General features: G+C 39.5%; 1 protein-coding gene across 1 annotated transcript in view; it reads left to right on the top strand.

Annotated features, from left to right (window-relative positions):
- tmem101 (transmembrane protein 101) overlaps positions 1–17,484 on the top strand; it is a 28,517-nt gene extending 11,033 nt beyond the window's left edge. Inside the window, exons 2-5 of the mRNA XM_060939451.1 lie at positions 7,398–7,541; positions 9,658–9,838; positions 9,970–10,116; positions 15,240–17,484. Coding sequence (XP_060795434.1) covers positions 7,411–7,541; positions 9,658–9,838; positions 9,970–10,116; positions 15,240–15,548 — 768 coding nt within the window. The 5' untranslated portion in view covers positions 7,398–7,410 and the 3' untranslated portion in view covers positions 15,549–17,484. The remainder of the gene's footprint in view (positions 1–7,397; positions 7,542–9,657; positions 9,839–9,969; positions 10,117–15,239) is intronic.
- The last annotated feature ends 8,702 nt before the right edge of the window (positions 17,485–26,186 follow it).

Raw genomic sequence — 26,186 nt, forward strand, 5'->3', positions numbered from 1 at the left:
GACATTATAAACATAGACGCCGCCTTCTGCGTAGAATCATACGTCATCCTCGCCGCCATATTGGATGTGGCAAAGTGCTTTATTCATGTGCTGCGTTTAACTGTACCAACAGGTTTACCGTCCAAATGAGATCACATGGGATTACCTTTCACAGGTGAGACTAGAAAAATGCTTTTAATTGTATTTGGTCATTATAATGTAATTTTATGAACAGATTTTCCTGACTTTGTGGCCAATATGAAGTCTCGCGCATAATAGCCGCTCGGTGAAACCTGTCTCCAAACAACGAAGTATTTCCTTCGTAATTACGCTGATTGTTGTTAGCTGCTTAGCTAACTTTTCACATACTATGTAGGTTTCCCAAAAATAAAGACATGAAAAAGCAGTGGGAGACAGCTGTGCGACAGGAAGGGTTTTCTGCTACTCCGTCATCCATGCTCTGCAGTGAACACTTCAGAATGGAGGATTTTGACAGAAGAGGTCAGACAGTCAGGATCAGAGAGGGAGCTGTTCCTTCAGTCTTCAGTTTCCCGCTCATCTCCACCGGGTAGGTGTATAGTTATAAGCAGTGAGAATTAGATAATACAGTGCCACACTATGATGAACATTTTTGAACGTATGATGAATGTTTTTAACCTTTCTGAATGTGAAGGAATCAGTGATGTATTTTGTTTTGGTATGACGTTAGAACCTGGCCGAACTCAGTCTGGCGGTCATTCAGCTCACTTTATTCAACAAGAGTAGGTCTGTGTGGTGGCTCAATAAATAAAACAGTACATTTTTATTTTCATTCACTATTTCCAGTTTTTCCACTATTTCCATCATTTATCATATTCAGTCTTGTAGGTTGGTTATTGTGGCCTCAGGTTTTGGTAGCTTGCTACGGTATGCTGACTGATTAGCTTACCTGAGCTATCTATCGCGTATCTGTCGCTAGTTTGCAGTGTACAGGGTATTTCGCACACTATTTATAACCATCACATTAAAAGTTATGTGTTTTGATGCCTATTTGTTTCCCAAACATATACGTGTGTGTCTTAATGGGTGAATAAAAGGCATCGAGTTAAATATTATTGTAGAAAGGGGCTTTATGAAGTTCAGTCCATTTACTTGCATTGGTTTATGGGGAAGATTTGCCACATCAAATATGGCGGACACTCTGACGTATCCCAGCAATGGGGCCACCAGTTCAATGCGGCGTCTATGTTTATATGTCTATGGGTTGATTTGCTGGCGAGAGCGCCCGCGAGGAGCTCGGTGGGATGGCTGAGATGAGTGGAGGAAGTGTCGTAAAGGCGGTTGGTGACAACTGGACTGGGAATGGTCAGAAGTTTGCAAAGGGAAGTGATGTTTCAGGAAGTGAGTGTAAGGAAATGGACGAAAGCGGGAGTCATGGATGATAACTAAGGGTAAAAAGCGGAAAAAAAGGAGAAAACAAATAACAGTAATGAGGAGGAAAGGTGTATACCTAATGTTGTGGAAAGGAGTAGAGTGGAGTATAAAGTGTTTGTAAGATTGATTAATGAGGGATCTACATTTGACGAGTGGAGTCCAATAAAACTAACCAAAGCACTGCATAGGGAGTTTGGTGAGGTAAGAAGTGCCAAAAAATTAAGAAATGGTTGTCTACTGATTACATGTAAGGATGAAGAGCAGCAAAGAAATGCAATCAAAGATAATAAAATAAATGGTAACAAAGTAAAGTGTTCGGTGGTGTTTGACAACCCTGTAAGGGGTGTAATCTCAGGGATCCCGTTAAGGGAATCAGTGGAAATCAGTCAAAGAAAATATAACTAATGCCAAGGTAAAGGAAGCAAGGCGGCTGAAAACAAGATGAGGTGGAATTATAACTGATAGCCTTTCAATTGTGCTAACATTTGAAGGAAAACTTCCTGAGAGGGTATTCACAGGATACATGAGTTATGAAATAAAGGTGTAACCGGTATATCCCACCACCACTAAGATGCTTTAAGTGCCAAAAGTTTGGGCATATACCTGTAGCTGCAGTATGTAAGGAGAAACAAAGGTGTAGTAAGTGCAGTGGAGAGCATGAATATGGGCAGTGCGACAAGGACGCAAAGTTAAAATGTAGTAATTGTGGGGGGGAACACAGCTCTGCCTACAGAGGATGTGAAGTGAGCAAGAGAATGCAAGAGGTACAGCGGCTCAAAGTAACTCAAGGGTTATCATATGCAGAAGCAACAAAAACTGTTAAAAGGGTAGTAGCAGGTCCAGCCCCAGTTGTGAAAGAGGGGAGGCCATGTGTAAAGTGTGGCAAAATTAAAGAGGAAACACTGTGTCTAAAAGTAATTTTATATTGTTCATGGCTGAGGTTATCAATTGTTCAGCACAGACTACAAGCCGAACAGAGAAAATTAAAATTATAGTCAAATCTGCTGAGAAATTCTTGGATGTAAAAGAACTGCTGTGGGAATCAGTCAGGGATACTTTAAATGAAGAGGTACATCAACAATCTCAAGTATGGGTTGGCTCAGGATAATGGTCTTGTTTATATTGCAATGGAATGCGAGGAGCTTAATAGCGAACGGGCAGGAATTTAAAAAATATATAGATAATTTAAGTATAAAACCTAATGTTATATGCATACAGGAAACTTGGTTGATCCCCAAACTGGATTTTATTATTAAAGGATATACTTTAATAAGGAGGAATAGAGAATCTGGAAAAGGTGGAGGAGTTATAACATTCAGACAAAAAGGTATTCAATATAGGGAAATTACAAGAGGGAAAGAGCTAGAATACACTATAATAGAGGTCTGGTCAAATGAAGGCAATATAGAAATAATAAATTACTATAACCCATGTAGGCAAATAGAATTAAGTCAATTGGCAGAAATTTGGAAAGATACAAAGGGGAGAGTGGTATGGTGTGGTGACTTTAATGCACATAGTACATTGTGGAGGGATAAGAATGATGTTAATGGGGATGTGATTTTAGAATTTATGGATGAGGAAGAATTAGTTTGTTTGAATAATGGGTCAGGTACTAGATTGGATGTCGTTAGGGGCACAGACTCAGCAATAGACTTCACATTAGTTACAATATCATTAGCAAATAAGTGTGAGTGGGAGGTATTGAATGATAATACTATAGGTAGTGATCACTTCCCTATTAAAATTCAAGTGGGTATGGAAGTTTAATTTGAATACGAAGTTAAAAATGAGAGATGGAATTTAGAGAAAGCGGACTGGGACAAATTTAGAGAGGTAAGTGATGAAATGCTGTCAGTAATAGATATAAATAAAGATATTGAAAGCTTATGTAAAGATATTAGTGCCGGCATAATTAGTCCAGCAATTTTAGCCATTCCTAAGTCCAAACCTAAGCAGTTAAGTAAGATAGTTTCATGGTGGTCTAATGAATGCAAAAAAGCAATAAAAGATAGGAACAAAGCATTTAGAGTCTTGAAAAGAATGCACAATTTCCAAAATTTAATTGAATTTAAGAAGTCCAGTTGTAAGGAAAACCATCAGGGAGGCTAAGCCCATGTTTACATTAGACCGTATCAGCGGATCATCAGATTAACGTTTTTAAAACGATTAGTGTGCACACAGCAACACCAATACACGATTTGAGTGCACACAGCAACACCAATACACGGATACGCTCGGCTCCGCAGGCATCCTGCGCTCCAAATCACTCTGCCCTGAACAGCGAGTGCCCTCTGGAGGGTGCGCACTCCGGCCCTGCGCAGCTCACACAGCGCGCGAGTGAAGTGCACAAGCTGTGATTCGGGACTGAGCCACTGTGTGTGTGATCCCAGCGCATATCACTTACCACTTGCAAGTGGAAGGATGGCAAGCCTAAAGACAATCATAACTACACAATGGGCAGTATTTGCATCAGTATTTGCAGTATTTTCATACTTTTATACTCTTTAATGAAAGGTGATACAAGGCGGAAGTCCGCGCCGTTTTTCAGCAGTCGCGTCACATGACCAACGCCAGCGAATCAGGAAGGTGGATGTCACAGTGACATTGTCCAATGACGACGCCAGCTAGAGCTCAGCACAGCGTATCCGCGTATCTCAATGTTTACACAGCACCGGAGCTGACACGATCTGGATTGAATACGTGGACGCTGGCGGATTCCCGTTTCCCGGCGTTTCCAGGCGGTTTAATGTAAACGGACAGTGCATCCGCGAAGAAAACGAGACAGATACGGTCTAATGTAAACTTGGCCTAAGAATGGTTACTGGAGAAAGTTTTGTGATTCTATAGGAAGAACTACTCCAGTGGAGAGAGTCTGGGGCATAAAGAAAATGAAAGGAAGTGGGAAAGAATATGGTTATCCTGTGTTGATTGACGGTCAAAATATAGCCATTAGTAGTATTGACAAAGCAGAGATAATGGCAAAGACATTTAGTAAGGTACACAGCACTGAAAATCTTAGCCATCAGGAAAAGAGAGCAAGGGCAGAAACAGTTATAAATTATCAGCAGGACTGTGAAGAGGTGATAGGTGAGGAGTTGAATGAACTACTCACAATAACTTAATAATGCACTAAGAAAGTTAGGTAAGTCTTCTCCAGGGGTAGATGGGATTTGTTATTCTATGTTAGAGAACCTAACTGATAAAGGAAAGGACGTTCTATTGGGCCTTTATAATAGGGTCTGGACAGAAGGAATAATACCAAAAGTATGGAAAGAATCTATAATTATCCCTATTAAAAAGCCTGGGAAAGACCCAAAGATCCCTAGCAACTACAGACCAATAGCACTAACATCTCAGATGGGGAAAACAATGGAAAGAATAATAAATAACAGGCTAATATATACAGTTGAGGCTAAAGGACTGATAGAAAATTATCAGAGTGGTTTTAGAAGAGGCAGAGGCACCATGGATCCTTTAGTATATTTAGAGTATACCATAAGAAGAGCACATGTGAATAAGGAATCAGTTGTGGCTGTCTTTTTTGATATTGAGAAGGTGTATGACATGATGTGGAAGGAGGGCCTTTTGATTAAGTTAAATCATATGGGAGTCAAGGGAAGAGTTTTTACATGGGTTAAGGAATTCTTATCAGATAGAACAATAAAGGTGAGGATTAACGGAGTGACAAGTGAGCGGTATCAGGTAGAAAATGGTATCCCACAAGGGAGCATTATCAGTCCTTTATTGTTCTTCATTATGATAAATGACATTTTTAAGGAAGTAGAGAATTTTGTGGATGTAGCATTGTTTGCAGATGATGGTGCTTTATGGAAAAGAAGGAGAAATATTGAGTTTGTGGTGAGTAAGATACAGTAAGCAGTTGATGTAGTGAATAAATGGTCCAATAGATGGGGTTTTAGGATCTCTATTGACAAAACTAAAATAATGGTTTTCTCAAGAAAGAAAATGGTTAAGGATATAAAAGTGAATCTCTCTGCTAATGAATTGGAAAGGGTTGACTCCTTTAAATAACTGGGCTTATGGTTTGACCAAAGATTAACGTGGGCAGTGCATATACAAAAAATGATTGATAAATGCAAGAAAGTAATAAATGTAATGAGATGTCTATGCGGAGTGGAGTGGGGAGCAAGCAGACATGCTTTAAGAACAATTTATACAGGTTTGATTAGGTCTGTGCTTGACTATGGAAGTATAATATATGGGTCTGCAGCCAAAACACTGCGGAATAAGTTGGATGTGATCCAAAATCAAGCATTAAGGTTATGCTGTGGCGCTGTTAAAACTACTCCAGTGTCAGCTATCCAGGTGGAGATGGGAGAAATGCCTCTTCATCTTAGAAGAGAACAGTTAACCATTGTGTATTGGGCAAATTTAAAGGGTCATAATGAAAATCATGAGTGTCAACCAGTCCTGAGGCAATGTCAAGAGCGTGGAAATGCCCAAGTCAGAAGTTTTGGTTGGGTGATTAATGATAAAGTTAATGAGACAGGGTTTAGTGAATTAAAGATAAGTCCTACTGTGCCTATCCCAGCTGTCCCACCATGGGTCTTTAAAGAGATATCCATTGACCTGGGGTTATTAGAGGAGATGCAAGAGAGTAATATGGACAAATTAAGGGTTCAGAGCTATCTTATGGAGATGTATAGAGAGGATATAATTCTATATACAGATGCCTCTAAAATGGCTGGTAAAAGAGTTGGGGTTGCTTTTGTTATCCCAAAGTTAAAAGTCAAAGTAGGAAAAAGAATCAATGATGATCTAGCAGTTTATACAGCGGAGTTGGTTGCTGTGTGGCTAGCCCTGCAATGGGTGGAAGTTAACAGGCCAAGGAAGGCAGTAATTGCTTCAGACTCCAGCTCAGCTTTGATTAGCATTGGAACATCCCAGTCAAAATCAAGGCAGGACATTGTGTATGAAATATTACAAGTTGCAAATAATCTGTTAAAGACAGGAGTTAGGATAACTCTTGTATGGGTACCAGCTCATATAGGAGTTGTAGGGAATGAGATGGCAGATAAGTGCGCTAAACAAGCAGCTGGAAATCCCAGCATAGATATTGAAGTCGCTTACAGCAAGGCAGAAATTAAAAGTATGATTAAAAACATAGGGGCGGCACGGTGGTGTAGTGGTTAGTGCTGTCACCTCACAGCAAGAAGGTCCGGGTTCGAGCCCCATGGCTGGCGAGGGCCTTTCTGTGCTGAGTTTGCATGTTCTCCCCGTGTCCGCGTGGGTTTGCTCCGGTTTCCCCCACAGTCCAAAGACATGCAGGTTAGGTTAACTGGTGACTCTAAATTGACCGTAGGTGTGAATGTGAGTGTGAATGGTTGTCTGTGTCTGTGTCAGCCCTGTGATGACCTGGCGACTTGTCCAGGGTGTACCCCGCCTTTCGCCCATAGTCAGCTGGGATAGGCTCCAGCTTGCCTGCGACCCTGTAGAAGGATAAAGCGGCTAGAGATAATGAGATGAGATTAAAAACATAGTTAAGGGAAAATGTCAAACATTATGGGACAATGGCCAGACTGGGAGACAGTTTTATAATATTCAGAACAAAGTGGGAAAGAGCAGAAACACCAACAGAAGTAAGGAAGAGGAGGATGCTTTTTCAAGAATGAGGTTTGGGGACACAAGATTAAATAGTTCTTTGGTGATGTTAAAAAAGCATGCAGATGGAAAATGTGATTTCTGTGGCAGCCCAGAGTCTACAGATCATGTTATTTTGCAATGTCCTAAATACCAGGAAGAAAGACAAAGATTAATTTTACAGTTGCAAGGGAAACAATTAGTGTTAAACTTGGAGGACATTCTGCAAAGAAGTACAGGTGAAATCTGCTTCAAATATGTATTTAGTTTCTTAAGGAACACAGGTCTTAATTAAAATAATTTAGGGTTGTTTTTTTTTAAAATTAAACTCAAGTATCACACCCCAGTCCAGCTGGTGGCGGTAATGCACCATTGAAGCTAGTTGCCAACCGCCATAAAACCGGAAGAAAAATTATGGCGCCTCCGAGTAGAAGGCAGGTACTGAGGCTTATCGCGCAGTTCGGAGCGTTTATTCTGACCCGGTTTGGTTTCTGGAACTGTTTCAGTATGCTCATGCTTTTTGCTGAGCGGGCTGATGTGAAAAGGTAAAAAAAATGTCCGCTTGGGTCAGCTCCAGTAATCCCAGAGATAGTTAACGGTATGAATAGCTAACGCTAGCCTGTTAGCATGAGTCAATACGGTATAGTCAAGTTTCATTGAAAAGCGTTTTACAATAGTCCTCAAATATTTTCTCCAGTTGTATATCTATATTCGTTGGCTCAGTCTCAGATGGCTTCCTGATAAATAATATGGCGCGCTACGTAGGGTGAAGTCGCCTGTATTTCGCACCCTATCTAATGCACCTATAGAGACTGTAAAGAGCGGATTAGTCTTCAGCCAAAGAAATGGCCACGACACTTCCAGGATCTGCTTCCACATCTGAATAGAGTTTAAACCACTTTAATTAGCTCTTTTTGTAGTTAATTGGTTATGAAAATAACCTGCCTTTTTTTTTTTTTTTTAAAGACAACTTTCAGCTTGCATGATTATAAAGTCAAAGGAAAGAAAATTACAGTTTGGTCAGAAGTTTACATACAGTGACATGACTGTTATGGCAATATTTGGGCTTTTACTAATTTCTTTGAACTGTTTTTTTTTTTTTTTTTCCTGTGGCAGAATGTACAGCATACGTCTTTAAAAAAACACAAATTTGGTGCACAAGTTTTAATTTTCTTTGGGGTTTCTGAAATCAACACAGGGTCAAAAATATACATACAGCACACTTAATATATTTTGGTAAAATATCTCTTTGCAAGATTCACCTTGACCAAACATATTTTTGTTTACCATGAACAAGCTTCTGGCAGAATTCTGGTTGGATATTTCATGACTCTTCATAGTATAATTGGTGGAGTTCAATTAAATTTTTTTTTCCTTGGACTTATAAGCACAGTCCATATATTTTCAATAGGGTTGAAGTCAGGACTTGTTTTCAGCTTAATGTTAGCCTGCTTTATCCTCCACAACCAGCTCTGATGCATGTTTGGGTTCATTGTCCTGTTGTAACTCCCAAGTCGTGTTCAAGTTTCTGATGGTTTATGCTGAAGAATTCGGAGGTAGTTCTCCATTATTCATTATATGTGAATGGTGGCTTGTCTCTTTGCATCAGCCCTGCGATGATCTGGCGACTTGTCCAGGGTGTACTCTGCCTCTCGCCCAGAGTCAGCTGGGATAGGCTCCAGCATGCCCGTGACCCTGCACAGGATAAGTGGTTACGGATAATAGATGGATGGAAATTGAACAATGCAGGGTACTTTCCACACCTAAATCTCTCCTATTCCCTTCTGAAAATGAGTAATAACTATATAAAAAATAGGAAGTTTTTGTAATATATAGGTCTAGACTATCCTGGTACTGAACCCAGAAGTGAAAATAAAGGGTTTCGCTGTGTGCACTGACTGCCGTTCACACCCATACATAAAACCACGTTCTAGGTGCTGTTGCATGATTTGACCTTGATTCTGTTCCTGGCATCCTAGAATTGGAAAAGGAAGAGGCATGCTATGAAGCTGCCCAAAATCGCTGAGCATTAAGTACGTACACTAGACACTCTTCATATTAGGGCCATATTCAGTAGCCAAGATCCATTCGTGAATAGGTGGCAAAATGACACGTGTTTACTGCTGCTGTCAGTTCAGGTGCACATGGGCGATAAAAATAACACTACAGTATTAGCATATGATGATGCAGGGTACAGTCTCCCATTGCACACTATGTTCAGTGACAATTACTGTGGAGTGTGGTTCTGATATGCAAAAGAAATAGTGTCCCAGGTGAAGCAGCTGGCTAGTACTGGCAGTAGACGATCTTGAAACTGAATATCTGCCAGTAATTTATTATAATATGATTGACTAATACTGAATGATGGACAGAGTTAATCTGCATCTCTAGGCCTACCATCTTAAGATTCTATCTATCTATCTAGGCTCTGCATCAGTAGCACCGTTCTGATATCTTTTTCTGGGGAAAGCCCTGAAACAGTTAATATGGAGTGTCCACCATATAAATCCCTACAATAATGTATCGGAGCATATTAATTTAAAGCTGTGATTTGAATTACAGATGGCACTAATGTCAGAGCTGCTGTTATAGAAAATAAATCAACACCTCCTGGCATTAGCATGAAGAATTCAGCAGTGCTGTGGTGTAAATGTATTTCAGGAAGCCAGATATCCAGGTGCCGTACTTGTACATCGACATGGCAGCAGCAGTGTTGTGTGCCAGTTTCATGTCGTTTGGGGTGAAGAGGAGATGGTTTGCTCTCGGCGCCGCAGTCCAGTTGGCTTTCAGCACGTATGCATCCTACATCAGTGGACATGTTTATTATGGGGACTGGTTAAAGGTACATATGAAGTTGGAAGCATATAATACAGGAGGGGCATCAAATAGTCAAATGTATTTTAAACTGGTTAAAGGTGGTCATTTGATCCTCTTTCCTCATGGGTATCTTTGAGCTGTTTCTATGTTTCTCAGGTGAGGATGTACTCGAGGGCCATGGCTGTGATTGGAGCTTTTCTAGTGCTGGCCAGTGGAGCAGGAGAAGTGTACAGGCAGAAACCACGCACGCGCTCACTACAGTCCACTGGCCAAGTCTTCTTAGGAATCTATTTGATCTGTGTGGTAAGTTTATTTCTTTCAAAGATATCCCCCATTCCTGTTATTTTCTCTTATTAGCATCAACATCTTAGATGCTTAGGGGAAAAAAAAATTCTTGAAGGGTTGGTTGGATAATTAGGAGTTCTTCACTTAAACAAAATGGTTCTATTTGGAAATACTTTTAATGAAGCATTGTTGTAGGAAGCATGACCAAATAACCCATCAACAAACCAGTCAATCTGTTTGCATTAAAGATTTGCAAACCGGAGCCTTTGGTATGGCAACAGTTGGAGCTTTTGGACCAAATGGTTTGAGGGACTTGGTGAGAGCCATTCACACCGTTAGTATGAACGCTGAAGGGACGTATGCTGGCTGATGGTTGCAATAGTGATGTCGCCAATTTATTTGTTTTTATATGAATGTGTGTCTTGTCCACCAGTGTTCTTGTGTTGCTGTGAAAAGCAAACCCACAACATTAGGGCAATTCTTCAGCAGAGAGCCCAAAATTATGAAATTATTAAGCTTGCCTTAACTTGTCAGCTCGGTGACATTGCTAAAGTATGGAATCCAAGTACAAAATGTACTGAGAACCATATTTAAAAATCACCACCCCAGTTACAGCAATGTCACTTGAGAGAAATCTTGGTTTGAATTTTAAAAAATGAAAGTTCAGTTTTTCTGATGTAATTGCGTCATACTGCCTTTTCTTTCCTCATAAAAGATAGCATTGGCTATGCTTTTTTTAGGGTCAAAAGATACCCCATACAGTGTGAAAGTTTTATTTAATACCATTATCTTGAGTACTGCAACTAAAAAAAAGTTACCACATTTTGCCGTGAAATGTAATTCCGCTGCTGAAGAACTACCCATTAGAATTTAAACCTGTCCATTTTGGTTTGTCGTGTTTGTCACATTTCTATAGAAACAGATCATTCCACTTCACTGTAGAATGGAGGGGACCAGGAAGTGTTGTGCTGATAGTAGGCTCTTTGGTTGACATTATAAATGGCAAATTTGTGGCGAAAAATAGTTGGCGATTTGCTTATAATAGATTAATCTAACACTGGGTGTGGATTATTTTATAATGGGTTTGCTTAATATAATAGTTAAAAAAAAAACATGGACAAACATTTAGTTTAAGATTTCTATGCATTTCACTTGAACATGTCAATCATAGTGCATTTCCTCCGTCAGTCTATCCTCCAGCTCAGTAAAGCCTGGATTTTTTTTTTTTTTTTTAAACCTGAAGGTTTTAGAAGGATTTTTAAAAATGGCAGTTGCTGCTGTTGCATTGGCTCGTGCTCAACCAAAATGCAGTTACATTTGGACCAGTCAGTATATGCTGACATCATTTATGGTTCCTCTTGTGCTGGAAGAGGAAAAACCTATCCTGAAGTAGGAGCTGAGCTAAAACAGCGTTTCACAAACTGCAATCATCCTCAGTTCCTGCAGTGTGGGGAGACAAAAAAAGGGCAAACTTCTTCCAGCAGTTGTTTGAAAAAGTTCCTTCAGTCTAAAAGCACCTCATGTGTTCCAATCACTAATCTGTAATTTATACAGTGGTGCTTGAAAGTTTGTGAACCCTTTAGAATTTTCTATATTTCTGCATAAGTATGACCTAAAACATCAGATTTTCACACAAGTCCTAAAAGTAGATAAGAGAACCCAGTTAAACAAAGGAGACAAAAATATTATAATTGGTCATTTATTTATTGAGGAAAATGATCCAATATTACATATCTGTGAGTGGCAAAAGTATGTGGACCTCTAGGATTAGCAGTTAATTTGAAGGTGAAATTAGTGTCCGGTGTTTTCAATCAATGGGATGATGAGGTGCGAGTGGACACCCTGTTTTATTTAAAGAACAGGGATCTATCAAAGTCTGATCTTCACAACACGTTTGCGGAAGTGTAGCACAGGGTTCGTACGGTCATGGAAAACCTGGAAAAGTTATGGAATGTGACTTATGTCATTTTCCAGGACTGGAATACTCCTGGAAACACGAGCACCCTGGAAAAGTTATGGAATTTATCCGCCTTCCTTTGTGAACAGACAATGTGATTTAAAATTGGTTATTGTATATTGTAAACAACTTATAATAAGAAAATCGTGTGTGTTGATTTGATTAACTGGCCAGTGCAGAGATCATTACTGATCCGCTTTTTCCCCCTCTCCGGCCACTGTTCATATCACGTGTGACGTGCGTTGCCTAGATGCAATGTAAACTTCCCTCAGTCTTTAGATCAGATCGCGTGGCTTATACTGTGCCAAGAGACAAAGTACACAATGCCAGGGAAATGTACATTTAATAATGTCTGGCTTCATGCTGAAAAATGCAAATCGTGGTTGGAGAGGGTAGAGGACCCTGGAAGAGCCAAATGTGTCTTGTGCAGTAAAATATTCGACATGGCTAACATGGGAGAAGCAGCTCTTACTAGCCATGCCAAAGGTGCTAAGCACCAAGCTGTAGTCGCTGCCCGCCAAGCAAACTCAATTGCCAGTTTTTTGTTTTTTTTTTCAACCTCACACGACGACATCTACCTGCATTACTGCCACTTCGTCTTTGAGACAAGGAACGCTTTCAAGTGCTGTGACTAGAAATGACTTGCTTACTCCGGAGATATTCTGGGCGCTAAAGTTAATCAAAGCTCACTACTCCAAGCCGTGTGAGGATACAGCCCAGTTGTTCCAGGCCATGTTTCCCGATAGTCAGATAGCCACAAGATTTGCATGCGGTGAACACAAGTGTGCATATCTCTGCAAATTTGGACTAGCTCCCTACTTTAAGGGTCTGGCGTTAAGCCAGCCGCCTCTCGGAGCAAAGTTATGTTATGTTCGACGCAAGTTTGAATCATTGTCAGTGGTGGTTTAAATAAAAGTTTTTGTATAATCCTACAATTTGTCATTATGCGTATTCTTATGTCATTTCACAGTGATAATTTTTACATGTAGTTTAATGAATTTCATACATACTATACTGCGTTCCAGTCTGCAAAACTAGACAGCTAGCTAACAGTTGAACGATGGCACATTTGCATGCATATTTATTCTTTATAATTCTTTTGCTGTAAAAAGACAAATTATGTCCCAGACTCATTCTCATTATCTCTAGCCGCTTTATCCTTCTACAGGGTCGCAGGCAAGCTGGAGCCTATCCTAGCTGACTACGGGTGAAAAGCGGGGTACACCCTGGACAAGTCGCCAGGTTATCACAGGGCTGACACATAGACACAGACAACCATTCACATTCACACCTACGGTCAATTTAGTCACCAGTTAACCTAACCTGCATGTCTTTGGACTGTGGGGGAAACCGGAGCACCCAGAGGAAACCCACACGGACACGGGGAGAACATGCAAACTCCACACAGAAAGGCCCTCGCCGGCCACGGGGCTCGAACCCGGACCTTCTTGCTGTGAGGTGACGGCGCTAACCACTACACCACCGTGCCGCCTGTCCCAGACTCCAGTGTTGAAAATTTCCAGTGCTTGAAATCGTGGCTTATGCAGACCTTGCAGTTGCACATTTAGTCCACAATGTGGGAGTATTTACTGTACAAATAACTGAGTCACAATGAACATAATGCATGATTTCTACGGAAGGCAGAATTAATACATGCATTGACATTTTAGAGGTTATGTGTAGTCATGGAAACTTGTGGCCAACTCATGGAAAAGTCATGGAAATCTGTTGGTTAAAATGTGTACGAACCCTGGTAGCATGATACGAATAAAGGAGATTTCTGAGGACCTCAGAAAAAGCGTTGTTGATCATGAGGCTGGAAAAGTTTACAAAACCAGCTCTAAAGAGTTTGGACTTCACCAATCCACAGTCAGACAGATTGTGTACAAATGGAGGAAAGTCAAGACCATTTTTACCCTCCCCAGGAGTGGTCAAGCAACAAAGATCACTCCAAGAGTAAGGTGTGTAATAGTCGGCAAGGTTCACAAAAGACCCCAGGGTAATTTCTAAGCAACTGAAGGCCTCGCTCACATTGGCTAATGTTCATGAGTCCACCATCAGGAGAACACTGAACAACAATGGCAGGGTTGCAAGGAGAAAGCCATTGCTCTCCAAAAAGAACATTGCTGTTCGTCTGCAGTTTGCTAAAGATCATGTGGACAAGCCAGACATTAGAAAAATGTTTTGTGGACAGATGAGACCAAAATGGAACTTTTTTTTTTTTTTTTTTTTTTTAGTTTAGTTTAAATGAGAAGCATTATGTTTGGAGAAAGGAAAAAACATTGCATCCCAGCATAAGAACCGTATCCCATCTGTGAAACATGGTGGTGGTAGTATCATGGTTTTGGCCTGTTTTGCTGCATCTGGGCCAGGATGGCTTGCCATCATTGATGGAACAATGAATTCTGAATTGTACCAGTGAATTCTAAAGGAAAATGTAAGGACATCTGTCCATGAACTGAATCTCAAGAGAAGGTGGGTCATGCAGCAAGACAGCGACCCTAAGCACAGAAGTCGTTCTACCAAAGAATGGTTAAAGAATAAAGTTAATGTTTTCGAATGGCCAGGTCAAAGTCCTGACCTTAATCCAATCAAAATGTTGTGGAAGGACCTGAAGCAAGCAGTTCATGTGAGGAAACCCACCAACATCCCCGAGTTGAAGCTGTTCTATATGGAGGAATGAGCTAAAATTCCTCCAAGCCGGTGTGCAGGACTGATCAACAGTTACTGGAAACGTTTAGTTGCAGTTATTGCTGCACAAGGGGGTCACACCAGATACTAAAAGCCAAAGTTCACATACTTTTGCCACTCACAGATATGTAATATTGGATCATTTTCCTCAATAAATAAATGACCAAGTATAATGTTTTTGTCTCATTTGTTTAACTGGGTTCTCTCTATCTACTTTTAGGACTTGTGTGAAAATCTGATGTTTTAGGTCATATTTATACAGAAATATAAATTCTAAAGGGTTCACAAACTTTCAAGCACCACTGTATAGAGACCACTTACTCGATGTGAATCAGTCAGATTTATTGTAGCATTTATAAGTACAGCCCTTCGATACAAACAGTTAGTGAGCTAATCTTTGCCAGAGTTTATACCCAGTTTCCATGTGCATGTCATTGTCCTGGTGATTGATTCCCCCCAACCCCCCCTTTTCTCTTCTCTTGTCTTTCACTAGGTTTACTCTCTCCAGCACAGTCAGGAGGACAGATTGGCATACTTGGACCACATCCCCGGTGGTGAAATCACCATTCAGCTCCTGGTCATTCTCTTTGGTGTACTTGCACTCTCCTTCCTCTCAGGGTACTATGTGCGTTTAGCCTCTCAGATCTTAGCTGTACTCCTCCCGCTGATCCTCCTGTTCATCGATGGCAATATCGGCTACTGGCACCGCACACGCCGCGTCGAGTTCTGGAACCAAATGAAGCTGATTGGACACAACGTGGCCATCTTTGGAGCTGTGCTTATCCTTGGTACAGATGGCTAAACACACAGGAAGTGAATGTCACCTTAGCACAAGTAGTGGGTAGTCACTCCATCCAAACTCCCTGTAACTGCACTGAGTATTTGCTCCAAATTGTCCTACATACACTATATTGCCAAAAGTATTTGCTCACCTGCCTTGACTCACATATGAGCTTAAGTGACATCCCATTCCTAATCCATAGGGTTCAATATGATGTCGGTCCACCCTTTGCAGCTAGAACAGCTTCAACTCTTCTGGGAAGGCTGTCCACAAGGTTTAGGAGTGTTTTTATGGGAATTTTTGACCATTCTTCCAGAAGCACATTTGTGAGGTCACACTCTGATGTTGGACTAGGGATGTTAACCGATGACCGTTTGACCGAATCAGCGTCAACTGTTTTTTTTTTTTTTTTTTTTTTTTTTTTGGTTGTCGGTGAGAAAAAAAAAATCGTTTTGAAGCTGCCGATTTTGGAGCGGAGAACCTGGAATTCTGTGTTGTAAACGCTTGGGCCATGCCATGCAGTGTAAGGACGACAGCTGACAAATCAGAAACACCCATTCAGTCATGTCCTGCCCCAGTTGAACACAGTTGCCACTCGGCGAAAGAAAAAAAGTGTAGAGACAGGCTTTTTAGCTTACAAATTACTATTGTTTTTTTTTATTATTATTATTAGAAGGCACATCAACTTTAGTCCTGCCTTGGCCAGTGCATTCTGAAAGTATGTTTCGGTCTGTAGCCAACAATGCATGTTATTGCAGATCATATCTCTCCACACAAACTAAAGGCGCAGATGCCGACTTTTTCACGGCTTTTTCATGGACTGTAATGGCATTTGCTTATGTAATAATTTTAATACAGAATTTACTCTGATGAAATTATTCAGACACTCCAACGCACCCCCCAAAAAAAAATCGGATCTGCACGAGCCGTGAAAAAGGCGCGCTGTTTGCATCCCTGTTTAAACTCATAGGTTAACTGACTTTAACCGGCTAATGAGGCTCGGTGGTCGGTCAAGATTTTAAGTTTTCACCATCCCTATGTTGGACGAGAAGGCCTGGCTCTCAGTCTCCGCTCTAATTCATCCCAAAGGTGTTCTATCGGGTTGAGGTCAGGACTCTGTGCAGGCCAGTCAAGTTCATCCACACCAGACTCTGTCATCCATGTCTTTATGGACCTTGCTTTGTGCACTGGTGCAGTCATGTTGGAAGAGGAAGGGGCCAGCTCCAAACTGTAAAAACAGTCTGCATGCCTAGGTGCTTGATTTTTATACACCTGTGGCCATGGAAGTGATTGGAACACCTGATTTCCAGTAATTTGGATGGGTAAGCAATTACTTTTGGCAATATAGTGTATCAAAATAACTCTTGATTTGGCTACATCCAGACCCAGAGGAGATAACATTCTTGGTGTTAAACTGCAGAGCTGGCTTTGTCTCTGCCATTATTCAGTAAACTAATGTATGGTTTTATACTTGGGTTATACTCCACCAGGACACTATACAGAAGAGATGGCATGCTATTTGCACACACTGTTTTCAGATCATGATAATGGCTGTTCTCAGGTTTGAATTGTAACTCTCTGATCATTAGTTTAGATATTAACAGGGAAATAATTTATGAATCCAGTTAAATAGGAGATTGCGCCTTGCTACATTGTGCCTGTGGGTACGTCGTTTTAAAGAAAAGCCCAGTTTGAAAAAGGTGTTTGAATTTTAAGTGACTGTTTACATTTTTTTTTTTTTTTTAATTTAAATGTAAGAATTTTCTACAGGTCTTAATGTTGCATTGTTTAATTAGAGCCTGTTTAAAAGGCTGTTTTGTTGTTGCTAATGCTGTATAGTATGTTAAGCAATTCCAAGACTGCTCCATTACTGGCAGCTCAGAGCTCTACATTCTTTCTTTATCCAATATCACCACATCATTGTTTTAATAAAAACAATGAAACTTTTATATTTGAAGGGTTTTGGTTTGTGGTTTTGTCTATCCTATTTACTCCCACCCACCTTTATTCTACCTCTCAACTTGCAGACCACATGGGAAGAACCAAGGGCTCACCCATCGAATGTTATCAAACATTTATTAACTGCTTTATCTTGGTCATGCTTATAGTGTAGCAGGAGTGTATTCTAGGGAATGCTGTGTGGGAATACCATTTTATGCACGAGATGCCTGTTCGTTACAGGGTAGCTTGCAAACATTCTCAAGTAACCAGTCCACCTAGCAGCGGATTCTAGAGCTGAGGCAACACTTCTATGATCAAAATTATTTAAAAAAAATTAAGTAACTAGTGTTTTATGGGAAAATGCTACTTAGCATCTAGGACATTGAGTAACATTTTTCCAATATCTTCATTCATGAGGATATTGATGACAATTCCAGTGTTTTTCCACCTACTTGATGCGTGTTGTCATAATGGCCAACCGGTTCAAAATTACAATTGTGATTAATTTTTGTTCGTGTCTATAATAAAACATTAGGTATATTACATGATTGCATGAAGATATGAAGTTTGTCTTCGAGTGGTGAACATTCATGAGTGAATGAAGCAAACAAGTGTTAAATATTTTCAACACAAGAACATAAACTTCATATCTTGCCACCATGTAATGTTCATTATATAAATATCCACACAAATGCGAATTAATCAAAAGAATTTTAATTTTGAGCCGCTTTGCCATTTTGACCACGCAAATCTAGTCACAGGGGAAACAGTGAAGTTTGACATTACTGAAGTGAAACAGCTGGAATTATACAGACGGGCCACTTTTTTCCATGGAATAAAAACGTATTCTATTCCCTTCTAGCAGGTTTATTAATAGCATGCAATAGTGTTATATAGTTTCTCCTACATGGATTACACCACTCTCCCCAGTGGAGAATGAACATGCAATATTGTTACAGACAACATATATCAGAGCTCATGTGATTATCCAATGAAATTTTCTGCTGCGCATATAAAAGATTTTTTTTTTGTCTGACGGGAAAAAGAGATGAGGCTAATCCAGTGCTACTGCTAGGATTACGCACCAAATAAACTGAAGACATACTTTTCACACACAATTACAAGAGAAAAATCATACAAACGGATATTTAAAAAACTGGAAGAGAGACATATTGGTGGTCTAAGACTTCCACACTAGCGAGTAACAATTTGTAAACAAACATGGCCACAAAGTTTCTTTCGTTAAAAGTGGAAGATTTTGAGAGACTTTTGGATGCCAGGTCGTGCCATTGTGTGTAGTTGGTGTTGATTGTAAAAGTAACTATTTTCCCTGGGCAATTTATTAGTCAGCTTGACTGCGCTAGCATTGGCCTTTGCTTACACTACACCAGCTAGAAGGTAACTGCACTGCATCGTGGGTAAGCTAGCTTTGGCCTTCGCCAAGGCTACTGCTATACTGGCTGGAAGGTAACTGGACTGTGGCACTAAGCCATTCATCTTCGACTCATTCAGTATCATGATAGTTGAATGGAGTATCTCTGATAGACCACTCAAAGCCAGCCAATATTATTGGTCACTCAGATCTGCTATGTATTTCGTATGAAAAATGTGCATTTTTCAACACGAGAAGAAATTTCATATCAAGCCAATGTGTGATTCTTTTTATTATATAGACACATTCACGAAGTATCCAAATTTATTAAAACTATCAATTTCACCATGAGTGACAGATTCGTCATGGCTTTGGTTCTGTCCCCCCCCAGATGGAGCATGTATGAAAAATACCCATGGTGTAGTTCCTCATAAAACACTTGTTTACACACACAGAGGGCTGCAAAAGTAGGTATACAATAATGAAAAAACAGTCGCACAAAATGTTAGTATAAAATGAAACCTAGCACCACTATTATAATACTGGAGTAATCCTTACTGTATACCTACTTTTGCAGCCCCCTGTATGTATGTGAGATATCTCTCACGTATTTTTTTTAATGTGTGCATATATATATATATATATATATATATATATACACACACACACACACACACACGCATATATACACAGACTAGTGCATCTCAAAAAATTAGAATACCATGAAAAAGTTCCTTTTTTCATAGTTTAATTCAAAAAGGTAAACTTTCATATATTCTATATTCATTACATGTAAAGTGAAATATTTAAAGCCTTTTTTGTTTTAATTTTGATGATTATGGCTTATAGCTCATGAAAATCAGAAATCCAGTATCTCAAATTATTAGAATATTCCCGAAGAACAATCAAAAAAAAGGATTTACAATACAGAAATGTCCAACTTCTGAAAACTATATTCATTTATACACTCAATACTTGGTTGGGGTTCCTTTACCATGAATTACTGTATCAATGCAATGTGGCATGGAGGTGATCAGTCTGTGGCACTGCTGAGGTGTTATTGAAACCCAGGTTGCTTTGATAGTGGCCTTCAGCGTATCTGTATTTTTGGGTCAGGTGTTTCTCATCTTCCTCTTGACAATACCCCATGGATTCTCTATGGTGTTCAGGTCAGGCAAGTTGGCTGGCCAATCAAACACAGTAATATCATGGTCAGCAAACCATTTGGTAGTAGTTTTGGCACTGTGGGTAGGTGCTAAGTCCTGCTGGAAAAGGAAATCAGCATCTCCAAAAAGCTCGTCAGCAGATGGAAGCATGAAGTGCTCTAAAATCTCCTGGTAGATGGCTGTGTTGACTTTAGACTTGATAAAATACAGTGGACCAACACCAGCAGATGACATGGCACCCCAAATCATCACAGACTGTGGAAACTTCACACAACTTGGATTCTGTGCCTCTCCACTCTTCCTCCAGACTCTAGAACCGAGATTTCCAAATTAAATACAAAATGTACTTTCATCTGAAAAGGGGACTTTGGACCACTGAGCAACAGTCCAGTTCTTTCTCTCTTTAGCCCAGATAAGACACTTCTGACATTGTCTCTGGCTCAGGAGTAGCTTGATATTAGGAATGCGAAAGTTGTATCCCCTTTCTTGAAGATGTCTGTTCATGATGGGTCTTGATACACTGACACCAGCCTCAGTCCACTCCTTGTGAAGCTCTCCCAAGTTCTTGAATCAACTTTTCTTGACAATCCTCTCAAGACTGCGGCCATCCCTGTTGTTTGTGCACCTTTTCCAGCCACCCTTTTTAGCAATGACCTTTTGTGGCTTACCCTCCTTGTGGAGGGCATCAGTGATCATCATCTGGACAACAGTCAAGTCAGCAGTCTTCCCCATGATTGTGGTTGTATGTACTGAACTAGACCGAGAGATACACTGTGTTCATACTGTTTTACTCAAACTCGAAATGAAATATTCTAATAATTTGAGATGGGTTTTTTTTATGTTTTTGTACTGCATGCCATACTGATTAAAATAGAAAAATAACTGTTGGGGTTCACCCAGAAAGAGACCCCGATTCCTTCGTGGGCCACCCTCGGATCCGGGACGAATGATAGAACGATAGAAACAGACAGGGGAACCAGAGTGTTCACATGCCAGTTTATTCGCACAGTCACTTCGTCCCGGATCCGAGGGTGGCCCACGAAGGAATCGGGGTCTCTTTCTGGGTGAACCCCAACAAGCATTTTTCTATTTTAATCAGTGGAGAACTTTATTTCCAAAAATCATTTCTTGGTGTCACACGAATTTCAGCCAGAATGAATTATGGATTACACAACCAAACCTGTGTCCTGCATGTCTTAATTAATTTGTCTTTCAATGTTCGATTAGTACGTTCTACGATACCAGAGGATTGAGGAATGTGAAAACACCAGTTTAGTTTAGAGATACTTACAAAGGTTTTGTGTGACTTTTGAGGTGAAAGGGGTACCTTTGTCTGAGTCTATGGCATTTGAAACCCCATAACTATAACAATAATTATTGATTTATTATTTTATTGTTATTTTATTGTTCTGCTTTTATTGTTTGTCTTTCTTTTTTATTGTCCAGTGTCCTTAGGTACCTTGAAAGGCACTTATAATAATAATAATGATACATTTTATTTATTATAACTACCGTAGGTATCAAAACGAGTAACTACCTTCGTGTTCTCTCGAGAACAGGGAAAAACTTCTACCCATTTAGAGAATTTGTTCACAATCAAGATGACAAAAATCAAATGAAAAATAAAAAAAAGCGTATATTCATGCAGAATATCAGGCTGATATTGACTGAACACACAGAATAACCACAGAGGTGTGATAATATTATAAATTATAAAACAAGAACCGTCTGAGGGTTTAGAACAAGAACCATCAACAAAGATCCCTAGAGACCCCTATTACTGATAAATTAATTTAATGGGTCTGTAAATTTTGCAACACCTGTTTAACTTGATGTGACGAGTGCAAGATCAATGGGTGAGACAAAAACCAATTTTTCCGCATCTAAAACCATCAAAGCACATGCGGAGACAGCCCCCAGACACACAGGTAAGCCTTGAGCAACAATGTCTAATGTTTTGGATAAAAACGCACAATGATGCATTCCCCCCCCCTGCTCCCCAGAGGCCGTGCCCCGGTGTCCACAGGCATAGAGGTGGAAGGGCTTGAAGTGAGCAGGTAACCCAGGGGCGGAACAAAGGGTGCTTCTGAGGGAGTGATAAGCGACCACCATAGCGTCAGTCCAGGTCAAAGGATGTTGCAGTGGAGGAGGTTTTGTGTCTAGAATGACAGCCTTGAGAAAGTTCAAAACTTCAAAAGTTCAAATACTTAAGTGTCCATACAATATTGCAGCTTGGTTCTGGAAACCTTAAAGCCCTTATGCGCCAGATGTTGGAGCAGGCGCAAGTGTCAGTGTCTTGGCAGATTTCTGGTGACTCAGCAGACACCAGAACACACAGACCACAGAGTCCTGAGGGAGGGAGAAGGTCATAGAGCACGTTATGAATTACAGCTGAAAAAAAACAGCAGGAGAGTCAAATGAAACCTTGAGTCCAAACGCTATCTCCTCATGTGCATGAAAAAAAGGCAGAACAGAGATCATTAATGGCAGGAACCTGTGATATTACAGAAGAAACAATCAATTCATTAATCTTACGTAAATCTTGTGTAAAGTGTCTCACCACGCCTTGCTCGAGAAGAGACTGTAGGATTACATGGATCCAGAGAGAGAGGTATTGCTTATTAAATCATATTCTGTGTAGTTTCATGTCAATTTAAGTGCAACAAAATGCGGAAAGGTTCAAGGACAATGAGTACTTATACAAGCCAATGTATCATAATCATGATAATTTATGAAGTTTTTTCTTAATGGTTAAACAAAGATAAAACCAAGTCTCCGATTTATAAACAAAAAGTTATTCAAGTAAACGTTTGTTAACTGTTTCTTGCTGGAAAAAAAATTATGGTTAACTAAATACATTAAAAGCCTATCCATTCCATATCCTCTGTGGTTTTTAAAGGCAAAAGTATGGAGGTTTAAAACTCAGCAAACAGTTAATCAGAGCATTTCATATCAATAGTTCGAAATTAGGAGGAACATGGTTAAGCTTAGCCTCATAAGTAGCAATAAGTTTAAAGAAAGATAAGGAGATAAAAAAAACAGGGCAAATTGAAATGACAAACAATTTCACTGAATGTAATTTGAATGAAATTGAATAGCTGATAAGCACTCTTTGTTGGATTCGATATGTGACAGAGACTGAAAATACATTTTTAATTCAATTAACAGTATTAATGAGAATTGGTTGTCTTGGACATTTCAACTTTATGTATATGGAATTTACCTAATAATATAAAGAGATTACTTATTACATTTATTATTGTGAGAAAGTGCCAAAAATAATGATTTTCTCTGCTCATTGCAGATTTCTGTGGCTGTCCTTGCCTGCTATTCTTGCATGAGTTGTTTATATTATAGCTATCTGTAACAGTCTGGGAGCCCTTATCTCAATGTTCACTGAGAAAAGAGACAGAGCATATTGCTACGGAACAATTATTCAAAATATTATTTATAATAGGACGACAATTATTCAAAAAATGTCAAAAATGAAGTAAAAAGCGGGTTAGCTCGCTGTTGAACTAATTTCATGCTTTCCAGACAAGATAAGTCCACATTTCGCTACAACGCGTTAGAAACAGGAGTATATAGGATATTTAAAGGTTAGAATTACATATGATTAATAAAAATACCACTACACCAGCGGCGGTGAGAGCGCTGAATCCTAACCACTAGACCACCACACGATCAGTTTTAAAATGTTTTAGATCAACATTAAACATTAGGTTAAACATTAAACTTTTCGGCATTTCCATTCACACGTAGGGTAAATATATTTGATGCCTTTTATTATGCCTTTAAACAGGAAGTGGTATAATACTCGATATTTTAAAAATGATTCCTGATAAATATCTTCAAATCTGAAAGTGATATTTGATTTGGCTGAATTAATCAAACTCTAAGCCTTAAATATATTTCTTCTGTTTTTACCATGTCTGTTTAATTTAAGTGAATGTTTTACAATGGTTTTTGTGTTGTATTTGCTTGTACAGTTATTTCATTATTTAAGGTCTGAACGCACAGAATTACGGCCCAAATCTGATGAGACGAGAGTTTTGCCCTAAAGAGCTGTTTTTTCTTTTATCCAGTGCGCATGCCCAGTTCACAAGCATCATGGGAACTGGAGTTCTCATGTTATTTTGAAAACTTCGTATCCATCATTTATAAGATCTAGACATGAAACTGCATTAATAGCTGCACTATTAATTATTAAAACACATTAATAGTCTTGTAGAGTGCTCAGGGACCACTCGTGACTTTCCTGATAACCTTCCAGTTACAAGTTTCGGACTATCAACACACAATGAATATAAAATAAAATACAGATGATCTACTCACCAAACGCTGAAACTAATTGATTAAGAAGCAGATTTTTCCTCTGATGATGTTAAGGGAAGAGGATCTCTTCTCTTGGGTTTCTAACAGTGATGAGATTCACAAACGATTCGGATCTTTTTCGGGACGAAACATAAATGACTCGATCGAGCGAATCGATACAGACGCATCAACGGCATTTGTTGAGTTCATGCACACGTAATGGGTTGAGGAAAGTTCATACTTTAATTTCATGCAGCATGAGAGTGTGATTATTGTTTACAATTTGAAAACAGGAATACAAATAAGGTTTCCGTAGTTTCTGAGTCAAGAATCAAGAGTGAATCAAGTAAATTGATTCACACGCATGCGAGTTTGTTCTAAAGATTCAGTGAAGCTTTCGTTGAGATTAAAATGCACAATATACAGAATGTCCGTATTTTATACGGATTTGATTCAATAAACATAGTATATGAGCGTACAAATAGTTATACGGATTAAAAAAAAACCTTCAATATTTATTTAGAGCTATAATCAATTCCCACGATGATAAAAGAGCACATAACATTTACACTTTGTAGTTTTTTGTCAAACATTGAAGCTTTGTATTCATTCTTAAAGTTTATTGAATAAAAAGTACCTGGGATATATCATTGTTAATTATCATTCAAATTTTAGGTAAATCATTTTAATTTGCATCTTATAAGGATTTTATAAGGGAAATAAGGATTTTGGAAGTTGGTTATACAGGTTTGATTGACCAAAGGTTTAACATTTATGCACACCAGGAACACAGTTCTAACTGTTCATGTCCAGAGTACTGATTTGTTGTTTCATTATTTTGTGCATATCCAGTAATGCCTTATATAAATGCTAAAACAATTAAAGATACATTACACAGCTCCCAGAGATTGCAAATACCTGGATGAGGATAAATCAAAACTGAGCCGGCCAAATTGTCTAGAATCTGTGTAGAATGCTAAACCACATCCAGTCCCGTGGGTTTTTTCTCGGGGTCCGGGTACCTTAATACAATAATACAATTAATATAATACAATTAATATAATACAATTTTTCCCCCCATGGTGGCTGCACGAAGGAACCAGAGATTAAAAGCGCGCTCTTCTCGTGACAGTTCTCCCCCTTGGAGCGTCTTCACGAGGCTTACCGTCCCGTAAACAAATTACGAGGTTTACCAGCCCAATCCCGTGGCTCTACTAGCCCCGTCTCGTCCCGTAAACAAGAGTCTAAAAGGTCTAATCTAATCTCTAAAAAGTCTACGAGGTTCCTTACGTCCCGTGCCTCCACACGAGGTTTACCTGAATTTACTGGGTCTCTTTTCTTTTTGAAATTACTACCAACCAGGCGGAAGTCTGACCAATCAAATTATACATTAAAATTAAAATAATTTACTCACCTGGTTGGCAGTATCCCACTTCTGACACCAAATTGTTGGGGTTCACCCAGAAAGAGACCCCGATTCCTTCATGAGCCACCCTCGGATCCGGGACGAATGATAGAACGAGAGAAACAGACAGGGGAACACCTGAGTTGTTCACATGCCAGTTTATTCGCACAGTCACTTCGTCAAAGATGAAAGATTACAAACACCTTTTATAACAAATCATAATCTCTCCAAACGGCTATTGTGTCTGTCAAATGTGTGTGTGTTTGCATGTGACCTCAGAGAGGGGTGTGTGTGTGTGTATGTGTCTATGGGAGGGTGTGAGTGAGTGACATCATTTTGATATCTGTGTCGATGTGCTAGGTCAGCAAATCACATCTTAATTCCATACGTATGTGTGTGAAAGAAACCTTCAATCATAAGCAAAATAATATTTCAGCAATTCAGCAATTTCATTTACGTAT

The sequence above is a fragment of the Neoarius graeffei genome, chromosome 14, assembly GCF_027579695.1.
Source record: "Neoarius graeffei isolate fNeoGra1 chromosome 14, fNeoGra1.pri, whole genome shotgun sequence".
NCBI lineage: Eukaryota > Metazoa > Chordata > Actinopteri > Siluriformes > Ariidae > Neoarius > Neoarius graeffei.